Source organism: Bombina bombina, chromosome 7, assembly GCF_027579735.1.
Source record: "Bombina bombina isolate aBomBom1 chromosome 7, aBomBom1.pri, whole genome shotgun sequence".
NCBI lineage: Eukaryota > Metazoa > Chordata > Amphibia > Anura > Bombinatoridae > Bombina > Bombina bombina.
In genome coordinates, this window is record NC_069505.1 from 443,182,813 (window position 1) to 443,206,342 (window position 23,530).

Sequence of the window (23,530 nt, forward strand, 5' to 3'; positions counted from 1 at the left end):
TCACATTCAGGTCACAAGTTAGCTCACACTCAGGTCACAGGTCATATCACATTCAGGTCTCAAGTTAGCTCACACTTAGGTCACAGGCCAGGTCAAACTGATGTAGAAGTTTAGGTCACAGGCCAGGTTACACAGATGTAGAAGGTTAGGTCACAGGTCATGTCACACTCAGGTCACAGGTCATGTCACACTCAGGTCACAAGTTAGCTCACATTTAGGTCACAGGTCATGTCACACTCAGGTCACAGGTCATGTCACACTCAGGTCACAAGTTAGCTCACACTTAGGTCACAGGTCATGTCACACTCAGGTCACAGGTCATGTCACATTCAGGTCACAAGTTAGCTCACACTCAGGTCACAGGTCATGTCACACTCAGGTCACACTGATGTAGAAGGTTAGGTGACAGGTCATGTCACACTCAGGTCGCAAGTTAGCTCACACTTAGGTCACAGGTCATGTCACACTCAGGTCACAAGTTAGCTCACATTTAGGTCACAGGCCTGGTCACACTGATGTAAAAGATTAGGTCACAGGCCAGGTTACACGGATGTAGAAGATTAGGTCACAGGTCATGTCACACTCAGGTCACAAGTTAACTCACACTCAGGTCACAGGTCATGTCACACTCAGGTCACAGGTCATGTCACACTCAGGTCACAAGTTAGCCCACACTTAGGTCACGTCACACTTTTATACTATGAAACTTGAAGAAAATAACATATGATCATCTGAATTTTTGTTGTTGTTTGTAACCAAATGCTCAGCATTGTATGAAATGAAGCGGGTGTGCAGTATGTATTATTTGCAGTCATGGGATCACATTGCTACTGAAGGAATGATCTGTTCTGTGCCTTCCTGGTGACGCACCTGGTTTTTATCGTGCTTGTGTGTTTCACTAGATTTAGATAGGCTTCTAAATGTGTCCATGTACTATGTGTTTGTGCAGGACTTGGTACCTGTGCGCTACAACACTACAGACCCTGCACACAGAACAACAGACACCGGTGTGACGATGGACACAGAGTTTACTGAACATGCCTCATCTGACATTACATCAAGAACACGCGTGTGCTGCTCCGTACGGGATAACTCAGAAGACATTAAAGGGACTTAAAACAAGTTGAGATGGAGCCAAAATATAATAATATGTACATTAATTACTTTACTTGCAAATGTATACTGCAGTGCCTCGCCATTAACCCTTTCTTTTAAGTTTCTGAATTGTACAGCTCTAACTCCCGCCACACAATTCCTTTTATGGCTGTAGCTATATCCATTGTAGTTTTGGTAAAATGCAAAAGTGCACAGGGATTATGTGCTGGAGCTGCCTAGAAGCTGTGAACTAAATACTGATAAGGGGGGTGGAGCACAGTGTCCAGGCAGCATGGCAATTTTAAGTATTTTTGCTTATTTTTGAAAATTATTTTAAAATACTTCCCAACAATTTTTAAACAATTTTTTTAGGATATGCACAGATCTCAACCTGTTTTATGGCACTTTAAAATCTTACTTAAAAACCAAGTGCATTATTATTATTGCATGATATGAGTACTCTGCCATATAATGCCCTCACTGTTAACAATAGAGAAAAGGAGTCAGTTATTGGGGCTGTAGATAAGCCGTACACAGTCCCACATGCTTGTTAATAATTACGTATAAACTGTTATAGGACATTGTATTGTTACATGTGTTCAGAACCTGATACACAGAAGGGTAAAGGTAACAGGACTTACACTTAGTGAGGCTGAATGTCTGAAAGTACAGTGTTTGTATGTACTTAATTTGTGTGTATGTGCCCTGTATGTATGTAACATGTATGTAGTATGTGCATGTACCCTGTATGTATGTAACATGTATGTAACATGTATGTATGTATGTACCCTGTGTGTATGTAACATGTATCTAGTCTGTGTGTATGTACCCTGTATGTATGTAACATGTATGTAGTATGTGTGTATGTAACATGTATATATGTACCCTGTGTATGTAATATGTATGTAGTATGTGTGTATGTAATTTGTGTGTATGTACCCTGTATGTATGTCACATATCTGCAGTCTGTGTGTATATAACATGTATTCAATCTGTGTGTATGTGCCCTGTATGTATGTAACATGTATGTAGCCTGTGCATGTACCCTGTATGTATGTAACATGTATGTATGCATGCATGTATGTATGTACCCTGTGTGTATGTAACATGTATCTAGTCTGTGTGTATGTACCATGTATGTATGTAACATGTATGTAGTATGTGTGTATGTAACATGCATGTATGTATGTATGTATGTACCCTGTGTATGTAATATGTATGTAGTATGTGTGTATGTACCCTGTATGTATGTAACATGTATGTAGTCTGTGTGTATGTACCATGTGTGTAACATGTATATATTCTGTGTGTGTACCCTGTATGTAACATGTATGTAGTCTATGTGTATGTACCTTGTGTGTATGTAACATTTATGTAGTCTGTGTGTATGTGCCCTGTGTGTATGTAACATGTATGTAGTATGTGTGTATGTACACTGTGTGTATCTAACATGTATGTAGTCTGTGTGTATGTAACATGTATGTAGTTTGTGTGTATGTACCATGTGTGTATGTAACATGTATGTAGTCTGTGTGTATGTGCCCTGTATGTATGTAACATGTATGTAGTCTGTGTGTACCCTGTATGTATGTAATATATATATGTAGTATGTGTGTAACATGTATGTTGTTTGTGTGTATGTGCCCTGTTTGTATGTAACATGTATGTAGTATGTGTGTATGTAGTCTGTGTGTATGTAATATGTATGTACTCTGTGTGTATGTAACATGTATCTATTCTGTGTGTATGTACCATGTGTGTATGTACCATGTATGTAGTCTGTGTGTACCCTGTATGTATGTAATATGTATGTAGCCTGTGTGAATGTAACATGTATGTAGTCTGTGTGTATGTACACTGTGTGTATGTAACATGTATGTAGTCTGTGTGTATGTAACATGTATGTAGTCTGTATGTACACTGTGTGTATCTAACATGTATGTAGTCTTTGTGTCTGTAACATGTATGTAGTCTGTGTGTATGTACCATGTGTGTATGTAACACGTATGTAGTCTGTGTGTAAGTACCCTGTGTGTATGTAACATGTATGTAGTCTGTGTGTATGTAACATGTAGGAAGTCTGTGTGTATGTACCATGTATGTATGTAACATGTATGTAGTCTGTGTGTATGTACCCTGTGTGTATGTAACATGTATGTAGTCTGAGTGTATGTGCCCTGTATGTATGTAACATGTATGTAGTCTGTGTGTACCCTGTATGTACCCTGTGTGTATGTAACATGTATGTAGCCTGTATGAATGTACCCTGTGTGTATGTAACATGTATGTAGTCTGTGTGTATGTTACATATATGTAGTCTGTGTGTATGTACCCTGTATGTATGTAACATGTATGTAGTCTGTGTGTACCCTGTATATATGTAATATGTATGTACCCTGTGTGTATGTAACATGTATGTAGTCTATGTGTATGTACCCTGTGTGTATGTAACATGTATGTAGTCTGTGTGTATGTACCCTGTATGTACATAATATGTATGTACCCTGTGTGTATGTAGCATGTATTTAGTCTGTGTGCATGTACCCTGTGTGTATGTAACATGTATGTAGTCTGTGTGTTTGTAACATGTATGTATGTAACATGTATGTAGTCTGTGTGTATGTCACATATTTGTATATAGTCTGTGTGTAACATGTATGTAGTCTGTGTGTATGTAATTTATGTGTATGTACCCTGTATGTATGTCACATATATGTAGTCTGTGTGTATGTAACATGTATGTAATCTGTGTGTATGTGCCCTGTATGTATGTAACATGTATGTCGTCTGTGTATGTACCCTGTATGTATGTAACATGTATGTATGTACCCTGTGTGTATGTAACATGTATCTAGTCTGTGTGTATGTACCCTGTATGTATGTGACATGTATGTAGACTGTGTGTATGTAACATGTATGTATGTATGTACCCTGTGTATGTAATATGTAAGTAGTATGTATGTATGTACCCTGTATGTATGTAACATGTATGTTGTCTGTGTGTATGTACCCTGTGTGTAACATGTATGTAGTATGTGTGTATGTAACATGTATGTAGTCTGTGTGTATGTGCCCTGTGTGTATCTAACATGTATGTAGTCTGTGTGTATGTACACTGTGTGTATCTAACATGTATGTAGTCTGTGCGTACCCTGTATGTATGTAATATGTATGTAGCCTGTGTGTATGTAACATGTATGTAGTCTGTGTGCATGTGCCCTGTATGTATGTATGTAACATGTATGTAGTCTGTGTGTATGTACCCTGTGTGTATGTAACATTTATGTAGCCTGTGTGTATGTAACATGTATGTAGTCTGTGTGTATGTACCCTGTATTATGTAACATGTATGTAGTCTGTGTGTATGTACCCTGTGTGTATGTAACATGTATGTAGTCTGAGTGTATATGTAGCATGTATGTAGTCTGTGTATGTACCCTGTATGTATGTGACATGTATGTATGTATGTACCCTGTGTGTATGTAACATGTATCTAGTCTGTGTGTATGTACCCTGTATGTGTGTGACATGTATGTACACTGTGTGTATGTAACATGTATGTATGTACCCTGTGTATGTAATATGTAAGTAGTATGTATGTACCCATTATGTATGTAACATGTATGTAGTCTGTGTGTATGTACCCTGTGTGTAACATGTATGTAGTCTATGTGTGTACCCTATATGTAACATGTATGTAGTCTGTGTGTATGTGCCCTGTGTGTATGTAACATGTATGTAGTATGTGTGTATGTACACTGTGTGTATCTAACATGTATGTAGTCTGTGTGTATGTACACTCTGTGTATCTAACATGTATGTAGTCTATGTGTCTGTAACATGTATGTAGTCTGTGTGTATGTACCCTGTGTGTATGTAACATGTATGTAGGCTGTGTGTATGTGCCCTGTATGTATGTAACATGTATGTAGTCTGTGTGTATCCTGTATGTATGTAATATGTATGTAGTCTGTGGGTGTGTAACATGTTTGTAATCTGTGTGTATGTGCCCTGTATGTATGTAACATGTATGTAGTCTGTGTGTATGTAGTCTGTGTGTATGTAATATGTATGTAGTCTGTGTGTATGTAACATGTATGTAGTCTGTGTGTACCCTGTATGTATGTATGTAATATGTATGTAGCCTGTGTGTATGTAACATGCATGTAGTCTGTGTGCATGTGCCCTGTATGTATGTAACATGTATGCAGTCTTTGTGTGCCCTGTATGTATGTAATATGTATGTAGTCTGTGTGTATGTAACATGTATGTAGCCTGTATGAATGTACCCTGTGTGTATGTAACATGTATGTAGTCCATGTGTATGTACCCTGTATGTATGTAACATGTATGCAGTCTGTGTGTACCCTGTATATATGTAATATGTATGTAGTCTGTGTGTATTTAACATGTATGTAGTCTGTGTGTATGTGTCCTGTATGTATGTAACATGTATGTAGTCTGTGTGTATGTAACATGTGTGTATGTAACATGTATGTAGTCTGTGGGTATGTAACATGTTTGTATGTAGTCTGTGTGTATGTAACATGTATGTAGTATGTGTGTATGTAACATGTTTGTATATAGTATGTGTGTATGTAACATGTATGTAGTCTGTGTGTATGTACCCTGTCTGTATGTGCCCTGTGTGTATGTAACATGTATATAGTCTGTGTGTATGTACCCCATGTGCATGTATAATGTATGCAGTCTGTGTGTATTTACCCCTTGTGCATGTAACATGTATGTAGTCAGTGCGTATGTACTCTGTGTTCATGTAACATGTATGTATGTAGTCTGTTTGTATGTATCCTGTGTGCATGTAACATGTATGTAGTCTTTGTGTATGTACCCCTTGTGCATGTAACATGTATGTAGCCTGTGTGTATGTACTATGTGTGCATGTAACATGTGTGTATGTAGTCTGTGTGTATGTATCCAGTGTGCATGTAACATGCCTGTAGTCTTTGTGTGTGTATCCCATGTGCATGTAACATGTATATAGTTTGTGTGTATGTACACTGTGTGTATGTAACATGTTTGTATGTAGTCTGTGTATGTACACTGTGCATGTAACATGTATGTAGTCTCTGTGTGTATGTAACATGTTAGTATGTAGTCTGTGTGTATGTAACATGTATGTAGTCTGTGTGTATGTAACATGTATGTAGTGTGTGTATGTAACATGTTTGTATGTAGTCTGTGTGTATGTAACATGTATGTAGTCTATGTGTATGTACACTGTGTGCATGTAACATGTATGTAGTCTGTGTGTGTATGTGACATGTTTGCATGTAGTGTGTGTGTATGTAACATGTATGTAGTGTGTGTGTATGTAACATGTATGTAGTGTGTGTGTATGTAACATGTATGTAGTGTGTGTGTATGTAACATGTATGTAGTCTGTGTGTATGTAACATGTATGTAGTCTGTGTGTATGTAGTGTGTGTATGTACACTGTGTGTATGTAACATGTTGTATGTAGTGTGTGTATGTACCCCTTGTGCATGTAACATGTATATATGTATAATGTGTGTATGTAGTGTGTGATATTTAGAGAAAAAGAGACTAATGCCCAATTTTCAACATCCTCTGGCACACAAATCACGCAAAATCTTTGGGTTTTTGAGAATTATATTGTAATGTAGGTCTCTCCTTCACACCCAGAATCTGCTTAGTGAGATAAACAGCTCTAACATTCTTTGAGGGACTTCACAGTCCTGCTGAGACTTCTTAGATAATCACACCAGACTGTAGAGCTTTAGAGAATTGTGACCTATATGTGGGATTATTATCTGTTATGTCATGTTAGTATGTGACTACATGTAAGAGTAAAGTGTTGGCATCACAAAGTCCGTGGGCACATACACTTGTTGTTTGGATAATTATACAATGACCTTTTTTGTCTTACAAGGGTCTAAATAAAAATAATGTCTATTTCCAGTAGTGCCACAGGGCTTACATAAGCCTTGTTCCCTCATTCACTGATGTCTGTACACGCCTGATACCATCCGACATCACGGTATCACCTTGTAGGAACTTCATCCATGTTTAACCAGACCCATTACATACAGACAAGTGCACCATAAAGTGCAGACTTCTTGCGCTACAGGGTCAGCCTGTGCGCATGTTGATGGCTTCATAGTTGTGGAGTCAGAAGAATATCTGGCTGGTGAGAGACCAAGCAGCCCTGGATGTCATATAACCCACAAGAGAAGTTATCTCTATAAAACAGTATCCTAAGCCAGGTCTGTATCCATATACAAGAGAAGTCATCTCTATAAAACAGTATCCTAAGACAGGTCTGTATCCTTATACAAAAGAAAACCCACAAGCTCCATTTTTGCCTCTCGCCCATGGCAGGATGTACCTTTTGGAGAGGTTGTTATTATTATTTGTATATTCCACAGTTGCAGATTAGGAAGTTCTTGGCTTAGGATATCTAACAACAATGCAGAAGATGTACGTTAAAGCTGGTGTAAAATCAGATGATATCGCTGAGCAATGTTCTACGCCTCTGCCAGGTGTACTCTCGGGCCGTCATCATTTAGGTCTCACTTCTATGCGACTCATCAGGGGAGATGTTTCTGTTGGGCTTTAGGGGAGTGATGTCTTCTCAAGTGACACATCCTCTCATGCAGTAAATCAATGGCTCATCTCATACAGAGGTAGGGAAGGAATGGAACCTGGAATGTATATAATTTTGTGTCTCACTGGATCCATCTCTCTAAATAAAGGACAAACTCTGAGAGCTCAGGGACCCCTAATGGGAAAAGATCTCTGGACATCCCTGGATACTCATGGAAAGACCAGTTAAGGTGCAATGAGGGTTACAAGTGGGGCCTCAACCAGGAAACCACAACGTTAAACAACAAAAGTGCATTAAATATTACAATATTCCCCAACTAAAGCTACCAGGATCAGGTTGTGTAGTAAAGCTAGACTAGTACGACGTGAAGACACACTTAGGTTGTACCAGGGACAATGATGATCCCGGCAGAAGTTAATTGAAGTGGCTTTGTTTGTGACAATAGACAACTGTGAGGGTCCATGTAAAGCTCATATGTTGCTGTCGTGTATTTCCTCTGTGTCGGCGCTGACTGGGGGGAGGCCCCCGTTCTCGTTCAGCCTCTTGGCCCGGTAGGTTTCATAGTGAATGTTGTGTGTCACCTCCTTTAGGTCCTGTAGATGTGTCCTGAAATACAAGGTGGCAACATCAGTAAGAAGTATAATAGGTTGTGTGAGAAGGGACATATGACTTAGTTCATGGGAATCACTGCCCCTACTTGCCTGACATAACATCAGTGAGAAGTGTAATAGGTTGTGTGAGAAGGGACATATGACTTAGTTCAGGGGAATCGCTGCCCCTACTTGCCTGACACAACATCAGTAAGAAGTGTAATAGGTTGTGTGAGAAGGGACATATGACTTAGTTCAGGGGAATCACTGCCCCTACTTGCCTGACACAACATCAGTGAGAAATGTAATAGGTTGTGTGAGAAGGGACATATGACTTAGTTCAGGGGAATCACTGCCCCTACTTGCCTGACACAACATCAGTGAGAAATGTAATAGGTTGTATGAGAAGGGGCATATGACTTAGTTCAGGGGAATCGCTGCCCCTACTTGCCTGAGACAACATCAGTAAGAAGTGCAAAAGGTTGTGTGAGAAGGGACATATGACTTAGTTCAGGGGAATCACTGCCCCTACTTGCCTGACATAACATCAGTAAGAAATGTAATAGGTTGTGTGAGAAGGGACATATAACTTAGTTCAGGGGAATCACTGCCCCTACTTACCTGACACAACATTAGTAAGAGGTGTAATAGGTTGTGTGAGAAAGGACATATAACTTAGTTCAGGGGAATCGCTGCCCCTACTTGCCTGACACAACATCAAAAAGAAGTGTAATAGGTTGTGTGAGAAGGGACAAATGACTTAGTTCAGGGGAATCGTTAACCCTACTTGCCTGAAACAACATCAGTAAGAAGTGTAATAGGTTGTGTGAGAAGGGAAATATGACTTAGTTCAGGGGAATCACTGCCCCTACTTGCCTGACACAACATCAGTAAGAAGTGTAATAGGTTGTGTGAGAGGGGACATATAACTTAGTTCAGGGGAATCACTGCCCCTACTTGCCTGACACAACATCAGTAAGAAGTGTAATAGGTTGTGTGAGAAGGGACAAATGACTTAGTTCAGGGGAATCGCTGCCCCTACTTGCCTGACACAACATCAGTAAGAAGTGTAATAGGTTGTGTGAGAAGGGACAACCGGTCTCCTTCCCCAACCCCAACCAGAGATACCTGAGGCAGCAGGCCTCATAGACTAGTCCTGGGAGGACCCCCAGCAGGCAGGTGGAGATGGGACCGCAGTCTCTCTACCGGCCCTACAGGGATGCTGGGCAGGCGGCCCAGATCCCCAGCGACAGACCCAGCTACAGGGAGGGGAGAGCATCGCCCTCCCTCCCCAGCCGGAGTGTGCCTTCCAGGGAGAGGAGACAACCGGTCTCTCTCCCCAGCCGCAGCATGTTCCACAGGGAGCGGAGAGCATCGACCTCCCTTCCCAACGGCTGCCGGAGTATCAGGAGGAGGAGGTAAGCCAATCTCCCCCTCCCCAGCTAACTCCTAACTTGGGCCCAGGGTTAACAGTGGAGATGTTAACCCCCACTGACCCCCAAGTTCCCTTTGCCACCGGGCAGGACCATGCCCCAATTCCCCCAGCAGAAGAGCTGGCATCAGGACAGAGCGCTGCTGGCCTCTGCCCTACAGACCCCCTTGTTACAGGACTGGCCTGCAAACCCCTCACCCCAGCAGAAGCGCTGGCACCAGGGCAGAGTGCCGCTGGCCTCTGCCCCCCAAGTACCACCAGCTATTTGCCCAGCTGCGCCAGGAAGGCCGAGGATGCTACACTTTCATCCTACAACCTGGAACCTACAGGCCAGTACTACTTATTGTGGGGGGGGCTACTTTGCTGCTAATGTTTATTTGTGGGTGGGTTGCGAGACTAACTTAGGCACTGACCGACAGAAGGTCAGGTGCCTGGTTAGTCTCCCTCCAAAAGGGGAGATATGTTACAAACTGCTATTTGTAACTGGCCCTTTAAATGGAAAATTGCCCTGCTTCCCTGGATTGTGGAGAAGCCTATTTGCCAGCCTCCTTCCTCATGACTATGTCCCCAGACCTGTGAAATAACTTGTCATTAGTTTTCATTGTGTACCATTGAGTGCTATGTGACAGACCCTTCGGTCAGAACTGAAAGAGTTAACTTTGTTCAGCTTCAAGAAGCTATTTTCTAAATACAAGTTTGCTGGCATCAGCTCTAATTAAGTTTAGTGATAAACATTTCCATTGTCTAATCACCTCCAGAGGCAGACTGCTAGTTGATAAGATGGACTGCATTGTTTTCTTGTGTATAACTTGTTATCTGCTGAAGTAATGTAATTCTATTGTGGCCTGTCAAAGGGCATTGTCTCTCTATCTAAATGTACCAAATGTGTGATTGGTGATTATATGCCTCCCCCTGAGAGTGTCCTGTTTGCATGTAACCTCAATAAAAACCAGGCTGGGTGTTCCAGCACCTCAGACCTCTTCTGACCCTCTAACTTGCAGCCTTAACTCATGTTTGTAGGGGACAGCTATAATCACTACAGGGATTGCTATGCTCTTCATACTCCCTTAGCTACTGAGCTCTTGTAAGAGCTCTTGTTCCTGACCCTGCTTCGCTCTACAGAAGGAAGAGGTTTACCTACTGGAGCCTGGTCGTAGGTCCAGGGCACAGAGCAGATGGCGAGATACCAGCCCAGCAGCGGTGGTTCGTAGAGTCTGCATTACTTATGGTGGCTACGCAGTAGTTATGGTGTCTATGGTGCTGATGATCTTTTGGTGAGCGCTAGGAGCATCCTTTTCTACGGTCCAACTTCCAGCCAGCCTGGAGGCAACCGTAACAGACATATGACTTAGTTCAGGGGAATCACTGCCCCTACTTGCCTGACACAACAGCAGTAAGAAGTGTAATAGGTTGTGTGAGAGGGGACATATAACTTAGTTCAGGGGAATCGCTGCCCCTACTTGCCTGACACAACATCAGTAAGAAGTGTAATAGGCTGTGTGAGAAGGGACAAATGACTTAGTTCAGGGGAATCGCTGCCCCTACTTGCCTGACACAACATCAGTAAGAAGTGTAATAGGCTGTGTGAGAAGGGACATATAACTTAGTTCAGGGGAATCACTGCCCCTACTTGCCTGACACAACATCAGTAAGAAGTGTAATAGGTTGTGTGAGAAGGGACATATGACTTAGTTCAGGGGAATCGCTGCCCCTACTTGCCTGACACAACATCAGTGAGCAGTGTAATAGGTTATGTGAGAAGGGACATATGACTTAATTCAGGGGAATCGCTGCCCCTACTTGCCTGACACAACATCAGTAAGAAGTGTAATAGGTTGTGTGAGACGGGACATATGACTTAATTCAGGGGAATCACTGCCCCTACTTGCCTGACACAACATCAGTAAGAAGTGTAATAGGTTGTGTGAGAAGGGACATATGACTTAGTTCAGGGGAATCGCTGCCACTACTTGCCTGACACAACATCAGTGAGCAGTGTAATAGGTTGTGTGAGATGGGACATATGACTTAGTTCAGGGGAATCACTGCCCCTACTTGCCTGACACAACATCAGTAAGAAGTGTAATAGGTTGTGTGAGAAGGGACATATGACTTAGTTCAGGGGAATCGCTGCCCCTACTTCCCTGACACAACATCAGTAAGAAGTGTAATAGGTTGTGTGAGAAGGGACATATGACTTATGTGACAGACCCCTCTGTCAGTACTGGAAGGGTTAACTTTGTTCAGCTTTGAGAAACTATTTTCTAAAAACAGGTTTCCTGACATCAGCTATTGTTTACTGTAATTAAGTTTAAGTGATAAGCGTTCACATTGTTTAATCAGACTGCCAGGTGTCAAGAAGGACTCCCTTGTTTTCTTGTGTTTAATTGTTTATTTGGTAAAGTAATGCAATTCTATTGTATCCTGTAAAAGGGCGTCTTCCATCTATCTAATGTACTATCTTCCTCCAACCCCCCGATCTGGTCTCCTAGGGAGTGTCAACCAGGTGGGAGACTTACTTTACCAAATAAACAATTAAACACAAGAAAACAATAAAACACATTCTGTTTTACTCAAGATGGAGCTTGGTCTCATGTTTGGGGGGAATTAACTGTGTTTGTGTGTTGCTGATCCCGTATTCAGGGCATCTTTCATCAGGTATTAACCCTTGATATCCGGGTTATACCATAACAACTGGTGGCAAGCGACGGGATGAACCTCATCGCCCAGAAGAGCTACCCTTAAAGACCTGCTAGAACAACGGGGCCGACAACCCAGTAACCTCAGGAAGAGGGAGATTATTACAATACTGACCGAGATGGATGGAGTACCAGGGCCCGAAGGAACCAATGAGCCCAGCATATCAGACAGAACCCCTGAAGAAGCAAGCTTTGACCGGGCGGTTAAAATAAGACTGGCACATTATGGCCCCAACCCGTCTGCCGAAATTATCGCCCGGGTCATAGCAGCCATAGAGGCCAAACTACTTTGCCAAAGCGGCGCTGCAGCAGCCCAAGTCACAGCAACCCCAGTGGAAAAGAGAAAGGTACATTTTGCAGCTTTTAAAAACTTCCTGGAAACAGAAGAAGAGATTGATGGGTACCTTGCGGATTTTGAGAGGCAATGTACCCTACACAAGGTACCCGCAGAGGACTGGGTCACGATATTATCCGTAAAATTATCCGGCCGGGACAGCGAGGCTTTTCGGGCCATTCCGGATGAGGAAGTCGGGGATTATAATGCTGTAAAAGAGGCGCTGCTCTCCAGGTATGCAATTACACTTGAGGCATACAGGAGGCGGTTCAGAGACACTGTTAAACTAGCTGCAGATTCCTACTGTTACGGTTGCCTCCAGGCTGGCTGGAAGTTGGACCGTAGAAAAGGATGCTCCTAGCGCTCCCCAAAGGATCATCAGCCCCGTAGACACTATAACTACTGCGTAGCCACCATACGTAATGCAGACTCTACAAACCACCGCTGCTGGGCTGGTATCTCGCCGTCTGCTCTGCGCCCTGGACCTACGACCAGACTCCAGTAGGTGAACCTCTTCCTTCTGTAGCAATCCCTGTAGCTAAGGGAGTATGAAGAGCATAGCAATCCCTGTAGTGATATAGCTGTCCCCTACAAACACGAGTCAAAGCTGCAAGTTAGAGGGTCAAAATAGGTCTGAAGTGCTGGAACACACAGCCTGGTTTTTATTGAGGTTACATGCAAACAGGACACTCTCAGGGGGAGGCATAAAATCCCCAATCACACATTTGATATTAGATAGAGAGACACTCCCTTTGACAGGCCACAACATTACTTCAGCAGATAACAAGTTACACACAATAAAACAATGCAGTCCACCTTATCACTAGCAGTCTGATTAGACAATGGTAAGGTTTATCACTAAACCTAATTAGAGCTGATCCCAGCAAACTTGTATTTAGAATTGAACAAAATTAACTCTTAATGGCACACAATGAAACTGAACCAAGTGGGAGAAAGCCAGGGACAAGTCATTTCACAGGTCTGGGGACATAGTCTTAAAGGGACATTGTTCACCAAAGTCACAATATGTCCCCAGACGGTTCTTAAAGGGCCATACACACCCAATAAAAGTTAATATGCTCTCAGGGGCACAATCTTCCAGGGGCCATAGTCATGAGGAAGGAGGCTGGCAAATAGGCTTCTCCAAAATCCAGGGAAGCAGGGCAATTTTCCATTTAAAGGGCCAGTTACAAATAGCAGTTTGTAACATATCTCCCCTTTTGGAGGGAGACTAACCAGGCACCTGACCTTCTGTCGGTCAGTGCCTAAGTTAGTCTCGTAACCCACCCACAAATAAACATTAGCAGCAAAGTAGCCCCCCCACAATAAGTAGTACTGGCCTGTAGGTTCCAGGTTGTAGGATGAAAGTGTAGCATCCTCGGCCTTCCTGGCGCAGCTGGGCAAATAGCTGGTGGTACTTGGGGGGCAGAGGCCAGCGGCACTCTGCCCTGGTGCCAGCGCTTCTGCTGGGGTGAGGGGTTTGCAGGCCAGTCCTGTAACAAGGGGGTCTGTAGGGCAGAGGCCAGCAGCGCTCTGTCCTAATGCCAGCTCTTCTGCTGGGGGCATTGGGGCATAGTCCTGCCCGGTGGCAAAGGGAACGTGGGGGTCAGTGGGGGTTAACATCTCCACTGTTAACCCTGGGCCCAAGTTAGGAGTTAGCTGGAGAATGGAGACTGGGCTCCCAATCCACTGCATCTCACTCTGCTGATGGGGGACAGGAGCAACTGTCTCTGCCCCCTGTGCTGTAAGTGCAGAGACCACAGTCCCATCTGCACGGTTGTGGGGCTTACTGTCTCCCCCTGGTGCGTTAAGCTGCCGCTGGGGAGAGGGGGTTACAAGCTCCTCTCCCATACATACTTCCAGCCGCTGGGGAATGGAGTCTGGGCTCCCAATTCCCTGCATATTCCTCTGCTGCTGAGGGACAGGACCAACTGTCTCTGCCCCCTGTAACTCAGCCTGCCGCTGGGGAATGGAGTCTGGGCTCCCAATTCCCTGCATATTCCTCTGCTGCTGGGGGACAGGACCAACTGTCTCTGCCCCCTGTAACTCAGCCTGCTGCTGGGGAATGGAGTCTGGGCTCCCAATTCCCTGCAATTCACTCTGCTGCTGGGGGACAGGACCAACTGTCTCTGCCCCCTGTAACTCAGCCTGCCGCTGGGGAATGGAGTCTGGGCTCCCAATTCCCTGCAATTCACTCTGCTGCTGGGGGACAGGAGCAACTGTCTCTGCCCCCTGTAACTCATTTTCTCGCTGGAGAGCAGGTGTCCATACCCCCAAACTCCACAGTTGGCGCTCAAAGGCTCGTGCCGCTTCGTTCTCAGTAGCCAATTTTCGGATGATTCGACTGACTACCTCCTGCGCAGGGTCTGGACCATATCGGACTAGCCGCCTCTTTACCTCTGGAACGAAATCAGCGCCCTCATAGCGACGGATCAGGTTGAGGTGCTCTTCACAGGGTTCTGACCAGTGTTTTGTCAGCTCCATGCTGCTGTAGGTAGGGACGCTGCGCAGTGGCTAGCGTTGCCCTCAATAACTCTCCTACAATACCAGTGCTGTTGTGGTGCTGCTCCTTGCGCTAGGACGCTATCCCACCGCTGCCGCCAAATGTTACGGTTGCCTCCAGGCTGGCTGGAAGTTGGACCGTAGAAAAGGATGCTCCTAGCGCTCCCAAAGGATCATCAGCCCCGTAGACACTATAACTACTGCGTAGCCACCATACGTAATGCAGACTCTACGAACCACCGCTGCTGGGCTGGTATCTCGCCGTCTGCTCTGCGCCCTGGACCTACGACCAGGCTCCAGTAGGTGAACCTCTTCCTTCTGTAGCAATCCCTGTAGCTAAGGGAGTATGAAGAGCATAGCAATCCCTGTAGTGATATAGCTGTCCCCTACAAACATGAGTCAAAGCTGCAAGTTAGAGGGTCAAAATAGGTCTGAAGTGCTGGAACACACAGCCTGGTTTTTATTGAGGTTACATGCAAACAGGACACTCTCAGGGGGAGGCATAAAATCCCCAATCACACATTTGATATTAGATAGAGAGACACTCCCTTTGACAGGCCACAACATTACTTCAGCAGATAACAAGTTACACACAATAAAACAATGCAGTCCACCTTATCACTAGCAGTCTGATTAGACAATGGTAAGGTTTATCACTAAACCTAATTAGAGCTGATCCCAGCAAACTTGTATTTAGAATTGAACAAAATTAACTCTTAATGGCACACAATGAAACTGAACCAAGTGGGAGAAAGCCAGGGACAAGTCATTTCACAGGTCTGGGGACATAGTCTTAAAGGGGCATTGTTCACCAAAGTCACATAATGTCCCCAGACGGTTCTTAAAGGGCCATACACACCCAATAAAAGTTAATATGCTCTCAGGTGCACAATCTTCCAGGGGCCATAGTCATGAGGAAGGAGGCTGGCAAATAGGCTTCTCCAAAATCCAGGGAAGCAGGGCAATTTTCCATTTAAAGGGCCAGTTACAAATAGCAGTTTGTAACACCTACGTTAAGTGGGCATGTAAGGTGCACTGCACAGCAGCTCACTGGATGGCGGGTTGCCAAGCTGTATCTGGGGAAGAGGTGCTGCAGCTATTCCTGTTGGAACATTGCTTCGACAAGTTTCCGCAGGAGTTAGAGAGTGGGTTCGGGACCGTAAACCCTCCACACTGCATGAAGCTGCTCGCCTAGCAGATGAGTATACGGATGCCCGCAAACTGGACACTGCTGCCACTAAGACCCATGCCAGGGTGGAGTACAGACCCACAGTCACCCCAGCAGATACTGGTTACCAACCCCCCGGCGCACTGCTCTACAGCACCACCTCCAACCATGAACTATCCTCAGCCAGCCCGGTTCAACTCACGGGACTACTCACAGCCCATTCGGTGCTTCGGATGTAAGCAACTAGGGCACAAAAGACCAGAGTGTCCACTAAACCCATCGAACTAAGCACAGTCCTGTAGGAGACCCGCCGGAGGAAACCCACGTAACCCTCAGCCTGCTGCCCACTGCGTAGAGGAGGAAGAATGCTGGGGAATCCTACATGAAGCAGACCCCGTGCAAGCTGCCCACCGGGATAACCGGCAACAGCACCGGCAACTGGTCAAAGTGAATGGGAAGGAGGTCAGTGGTCTACGGGATACTGGTGCTACCATGACCTTGCTCCAAAAGAACTTGGTGTCTGAGAACCAGCACACCAGAGACACTGTGGCTGTGAGGGTAACAGGGGGCGCTGTGTTCCGCCTACTTGTTGCCCGGGTACATTTAGATTGGGGAGTGGGCTCTAGACATGTGAATGTGGGGGTCATGAAGGACTTGCCAGCTGATGTTCTCCTTGGAAATGACTTGGCCCCCCTTGTTTCTGCCTACGCTCCCATGGGTCCCACCGATGTTAACCCTGTGACTACCCGTGCTCAAATCCGTGCCACCGAGACTGACCCACCTGCTGCTAAGCCCCAGGATGCTGAGCTCAGTAAATCTCTATCCGCTATTGAAACGTGGAAGTCCGTTACAATGCGGTGATGAAGGAGAAGAGTCAAGTAGAGGATGAAATGGTCACGTTAAATAATCACGTAACAGTGCTAGTGGGAGAGAAGAGGAGTGCAGAGGAAAAAAGCACGTTTAGAATGGGAATCTCTGCTAGACAAGCTGCACCGACAGACTGCAGAAAACACCAGCTTCAGAGTGGAACATGAAACCTTAAAGACAAACTTAGCGACACTGGAGGAGAAGCTGACGCTGGCTCATAGTGAGGTGCAGCAACTGAAGGGCAACCTATGTCAGTATGAACGGATTGTGGATACCTATAAAGAGCAGGTACAAAAAACTCGTAAAGAAGTCGATGAGATGTGTCTCCAACTGGAAAGAAGCATCTCTGAAAACAAAAACTTGAAGGAATGTTTAGCCCTGGTCTGGGCACTGAAGAAGTTGAACCCTTATTTATACGGACAGAAATTCTCTCTCAAACTGACATTCCTACCACCTCCTAGTCCGGTCATCCCCAAGTTGACCCGCCAAAGGGTCAAGCCGGGTCTGCCGGAGTGTCCCACCAGGAGGGAGCCATGTAACAGACCCCTCTGTCAGTACTGGAAGGGTTAACTTTGTTCAGCTTTGAGAAACTATTTTCTGAAAACAGGTTTCCTGGCATCAGCTATTGTTTACTGTAATTAAGTTTAAGTGATAAGCGTTCACATTGTTTAATCAGACTGCCAGGTGTCCCTTGTTTTCTTGTGTTTAATTGTTTATTTGGTTAAGTAATGCAATTCTATTGTATCCTGTAAAAGGGCATCTTCCCTCTATCTAATGTACAATACTCTTCCAACCCCCCATCTGGTCTCCTAGGGAGTGTCAACCAGGTGGGAGACCTGCATAAATACTGGGCATATAGCCCTCAATAAAACACATTCTTCTGTTTTACTCTCAAGATGGAGCTTGGTCTCATGTTTGGGGGGAATTAACTGTGTTTGTGTGTTGCTGATCCCGTATTCAGGGCATCTTTCATCTGGTATTAACCCTTGATATCCGGGTTATACCATAACAACTTAGTTCAGGGCAATCACTGCCCCTACTTGCCTGACACATCAAAAAGAAATGTAAAAGGTTGTGTGAGAAGGGACATATGACTTAGTTCAGGGGAATCACTGCCCCTACTTGCCTGACAAAACATCAGTAAGAAGTGTAATAGGTTGTGTGAGAAGGGACATATGACTTAGTTCAGGGGAATCACTGCCCCTACTTGCCTGACACAACATCAGTAAGAAGTGTAATAGGTTGTGTGAGAAGGGACATATGACTTAGTTCAGGGAAATCGCTGCCCCTACTTGCCTGACACAACATCAGTAAGAAGTGTAATAGGTTGCGTAAGAAGGGACAAATGACTTAGTTCAGGGGAATCGCTGCCCCTACTTGCCTGACACAACATCAGTAAGAAGTGTAATAGGTTGTGTGAGAAGGGACATATAACTTAGTTCAGGGGAATCGCTGCCCCTACTTGCCTGACACAACATCAGTAAGCAGTAAGAAGTGTAATAGGTTGTGTGAGAAGGGACATATGACTTAGTTCAGGGGAATCACTGCCCCTACTTGCCTGACACAACATCAGTAAGAAGTGTAATAGGTTGTGTGAGAAGGGACATATGACTTAGTTCAGGGGAATCGCTGCCCCTACTTGCCTGACACAAAATTAGTAAGCAGTGTAATAGGTTGTGAGAGAAGGGACATATGACTCAGTTCAGGGGAATCGCTGCCCCTACTTGCCTGACACAACATCAGTAAGAAGTGTAATAGGTTGTGTGAGAAGGGACATATAACTTAGTTCAGGGGAATCGCTGCCCCTACTTGCCTGACACAACATCAGTAAGACGTGTAATAGGTTGTGTGAGAAGGGACATATGACTTAGTTCAGGGGAATCGCTGCCCCTATTTGCCTGACACAACATAAGTAAGAAGTGTAATAGGTTGTGTGAGAAGGGACATATGACTTAGTTCAGGGGAATTGCTGCCCCTACTTGCCTGACACAACATCAGTAAGAAATGTAATAGGTTGTATGAGAAGGGAAATATAACTTAGTTCAGGGGAATCGCTGCCCCTACTTGCCTGACACAACATTAGTAAGAAGTGTAATAGGTTGTGTGAGAAGGGACATATAACTTAGTTCAGGGGAATCACTGCCCCTACTTGCCTGACAAAACATCAGAAATGATATTTTGCGTTCAACTTGTAATCTGGCCCTTATAGTCTGCACAGACCTTTTGTAATGCGGCACTTAATTACTGATATATACTGTGCATATATAAACATTTATTGTGTGCGCAGACCTTATGTAATGCAGCACTAATTTACTGATATATACTGTGCATATATAAACATTTATTGTGTGTGCAGACCTTATGTAATGCTGTGCCTAATTACCGATATATACTGTGCATATATAAACATTTATTGTGTGTGCAGACCTTATGTAATGCGGCACATAATTACTGATATATACTGTGCATATATAAACATTTATTGTGTGCGCAGACCTTATGTAATGCAGCACTAAATTACTGATATATACTGTGCATATATAAATATTTATTGTGTGTGCAGACCTTATGTAATGCAGCACTTAATTACTGATATATACTGTGCATATATAAACATTTATTGTGTGTGTAGACCTTATGTAATGCGACACTTAATTACTGATATATACTGTGCATATATAAACATTTATTGTGTATGCAGACCTTATGTAATGCAGCACTTAATTACTGATATATACTGTGCATATATAAACATTTATTGTGTGTGCAGACCTTATGTAATGCGGCACTTAATTACTGATATATACTGCGCATATATAAACATTTATTGTGTGTGCAGACCTTATGTAATGCAGCACTTAATTACTGATATATACTGTGCATATATAAACATTTATTGTGTGCACAGACCTTTTGTAATGCAGCCCTTAAATACTGATATATACTGTGCATATATAAACATTTATTGTGTGCGCAGACCTTATGTAATGCAGCATTAATTACTGATATATACTGTGCATATATAAACATTTATTGTGTGTGCAGACCTTATGTAATGCAGCAGTTAATTACTGATATATACTGTGCATATATAAACATTTATTGTGTATGCAGACCTTATGTAATGCGGCACTTAATTACTGATATATACTGTGCAGATATAAACATTTATTGTGTGTGCAGACCTTATGTAATGCGGCACTTAATTACTGATATATACTGTGCATATATGAACATTTATTGTGTGTGCAGACCTTATGTAATGCAGCACTTAATTACTGATATATACTGGGCATATATAAACATTTATTGTGTGTACAGACCTTTTGTAACTCAGCCCTTAAATACTGATATATACTGTGCATATATAAACATTTATTGTGTGTGCAGACCTTATGTAATGCAGCACTTAATTACTGATATATACTGTGCATATATAAACATTTATTGTGTGCGCAGACCTTATGTAATGCAGCACTTAATTACTGATATATACTGTGCATATATAAACATTTATTGTGTGCGCAGACCTTATGTAGTGCAGCACTTAATTACTGATATATAGTGTGCATATATAAACATTTATTGTGTGTGCAGACCTTATGTAATGTAGCACTTAATTACTGATATATACTGTGCATATATAAACATTTATTGTGTGCAGACCTTATGTAATCTGTGCTTAATTACTGATATATACTGTGCATACATAAACATTTATTGTGTGTGCAGTACTTTTGTAATGCAGCACTTAATTACTGATATATACTGTGCATATATAAACATTTATTGTGTGTGCAGACCTTATGTAATGCTGCACTTAATTACCGATATATACTGTGCATATATAAACATTGTGTGTGCAGACCTTTTATAATGCTGTGCTTAATTACTGATATATACTGTGCATATATAAACATTGTGTGTGCAGACCTTTTATAATGCTGTGCTTAATTACTGATATATACTGTGCATATATAAACATTTAGGGCTAGATTACAAATGGTGCGGTTTATTTAGTTTTCGCTATCGTGCAAACTCCACTAGAGTTAGACTTTTAGCGCTAGCCGGGTTGTGCTCATATTACAAGTTAAAAAAATGTATTTTGCGGAAGCGGTAACATGACTAGTGCAAAAATCTGAACATCAAATATTGCGTGCGCTTGCTCGTATTCCCCCATAGAAGTCAATGGAGAAAAAAAGGTGAGGAAAAAACAACTATCACGCAAACACTATAGCATTTTTGCAATTGTGCTAACCCAACATGAAATTATGATTATTTCATATTCCAATGTTCTTAACATAACGGAATATGTTCTATTTATACATAATGAAATATTTCTACATATATTCCAATAGTTTTTTAAACAAATATATATTTATACCTATATATATATATATATATATATATATATTTATTTTTTTGCTCAACTTGTAATATAAGTGCAATGAAAACGGATCGTGAAAAGACGATTTCGCTTTCACAAAAACGTTTGCGCCTCACTTTTAATCATGGCCTCGATCCGATATGCAGCGTCGCCTGCAAAAGCCGGCGACGCCAAATTTTTCGCTGGTTTGGTATCACATATACGGCGTAACCTAGAAGTTACGCTCGTATATTTCTGCCTTCGGCCGTAGTTTTTTGGCCCATAGATAGGTATACCAAACCAGCAGAGTTTGGTATCCAATATACAGCATAAGGACTTACGTGGCAAAAATGGAGAAATCTTACTCCATTTTCACCTTGCCACAAATTGCAAGCGTAGTAAGCCTTACGCTGTGTATTGGAGCCCCATAACTCCCTAAACTATCTGCAAAATAAAACACCTAACGCATGCGCAATGTCTATCTACCTGTCAACCGCGAACTGCTAAATAAAAACCTAACACCTAACGCATGCGCAATGTCTATCTACCTGTCAACCGCGATCCCCCGCCGCAATCCCTAATAAAGTGTGTAACCCCTAAACCGCCGCTCCCGGACCCCGCCGCCAGCTACATTATCTATATCACCCCCTAATCTGAGCCCCCTACACCGTCGCTAGCTACATTAAATGTTTTACCCCCTAATGTGAGCCCCCTACCCCGCCGCCAGCTACATTAACTATGTTACCCCCTAATATGATCCCCCTACACCGCCGCCAACTATTTAAACGATATTAACCCCTAATGTGAGCCCCCTACACCGCCGCCACCTATTTAAATTATATTAACCCCTAATGTGAGCCCCCTACACCGCCACCACCTATATTAAATTATTAACCCCTAATATAATCCCCCTATACCGACGCCACCTATATTAAATTATTAACCCCTAATCTAATCACCCTATACCGCCGCCACCTATATTAAATTAATTAACCCCTAAAATACTAAAATATCCCTACCACTAAACCTAAGTCTAACCCTACAAATAGCCCTGAAAAGGGCTTTTTGCGTGGCATTACCCCAAAGTAGACAGCTCTATTGCCAGCCCTTAAAAGGGCTTTTTGTGGGGCTTTGCCCCAAAGTAATCAGCTCTTTTACCAGCCCTTAAAGGGGCTTTTTGCGGGGCATTGTCACAAAGTAATCAGCTCTTTTGCCTCTAATCTAAATCCCCCTACACCGCCGTCACCTATAATAAATGTATTACCCCCTAATCTAATCCCCCTACACCGCCACCACGGTCGCCACCTATATTAACTATATTAACCCTAATTATCTATACCTATAAAATAAACCATAAGATAGTTACAATATAATTAATAATTACCTTGTAGCTATTTTAGGGTTTATATTTATTTTACAGATAACTTGGTATTTATTTTAACTAGGTACAATAGCTATTAAATAGTTAATAACTATTTAATAGCTACCTTGTTAAAATAATTACCAATTTACCTGTAAAATAAATCCTAACCTAAGTTACAAATATACTTACACTATCAATAAATTAAATAAACTACAAATATCTAAACTAAAATACAATTAAATACACTAAACTAAATTACAAAAACAAAACAAAACACTAAATTACAAAAAAACATAATTTATGCTTACCTGATAAATTCCTTTCTTCTGTTGTGTGATCAGTCCACGGGTCATCATTACTTCTGGGATATAACTCCTCCCCAACAGGAAATGCAAGAGGATTCACCCAGCAGAGCTGCATATAGCTCCTCCCCTCTACGTCAGTCCCAGTCATTCGACCAAGAATCAACGAGAAAGGAGTAACCAAGGGTGAAGTGGTGACTGGAGTATAATTTAAAAGATATTT

At 42.8% G+C, this 23,530-nt stretch overlaps 1 protein-coding gene across 1 annotated transcript in view; it reads right to left on the bottom strand.

Moving 5' to 3' along the window:
• Positions 1-1,010: 1,010 nt before the first annotated feature.
• SEPTIN3 (septin 3) overlaps positions 1,011-23,530 on the bottom strand; it is a 173,950-nt gene continuing 151,430 nt past the window's right edge. The window contains exon 12 of the mRNA XM_053721386.1: positions 1,011-8,290. Coding sequence (XP_053577361.1) covers positions 8,155-8,290 — 136 coding nt within the window. The 3' untranslated portion in view covers positions 1,011-8,154. The remainder of the gene's footprint in view (positions 8,291-23,530) is intronic.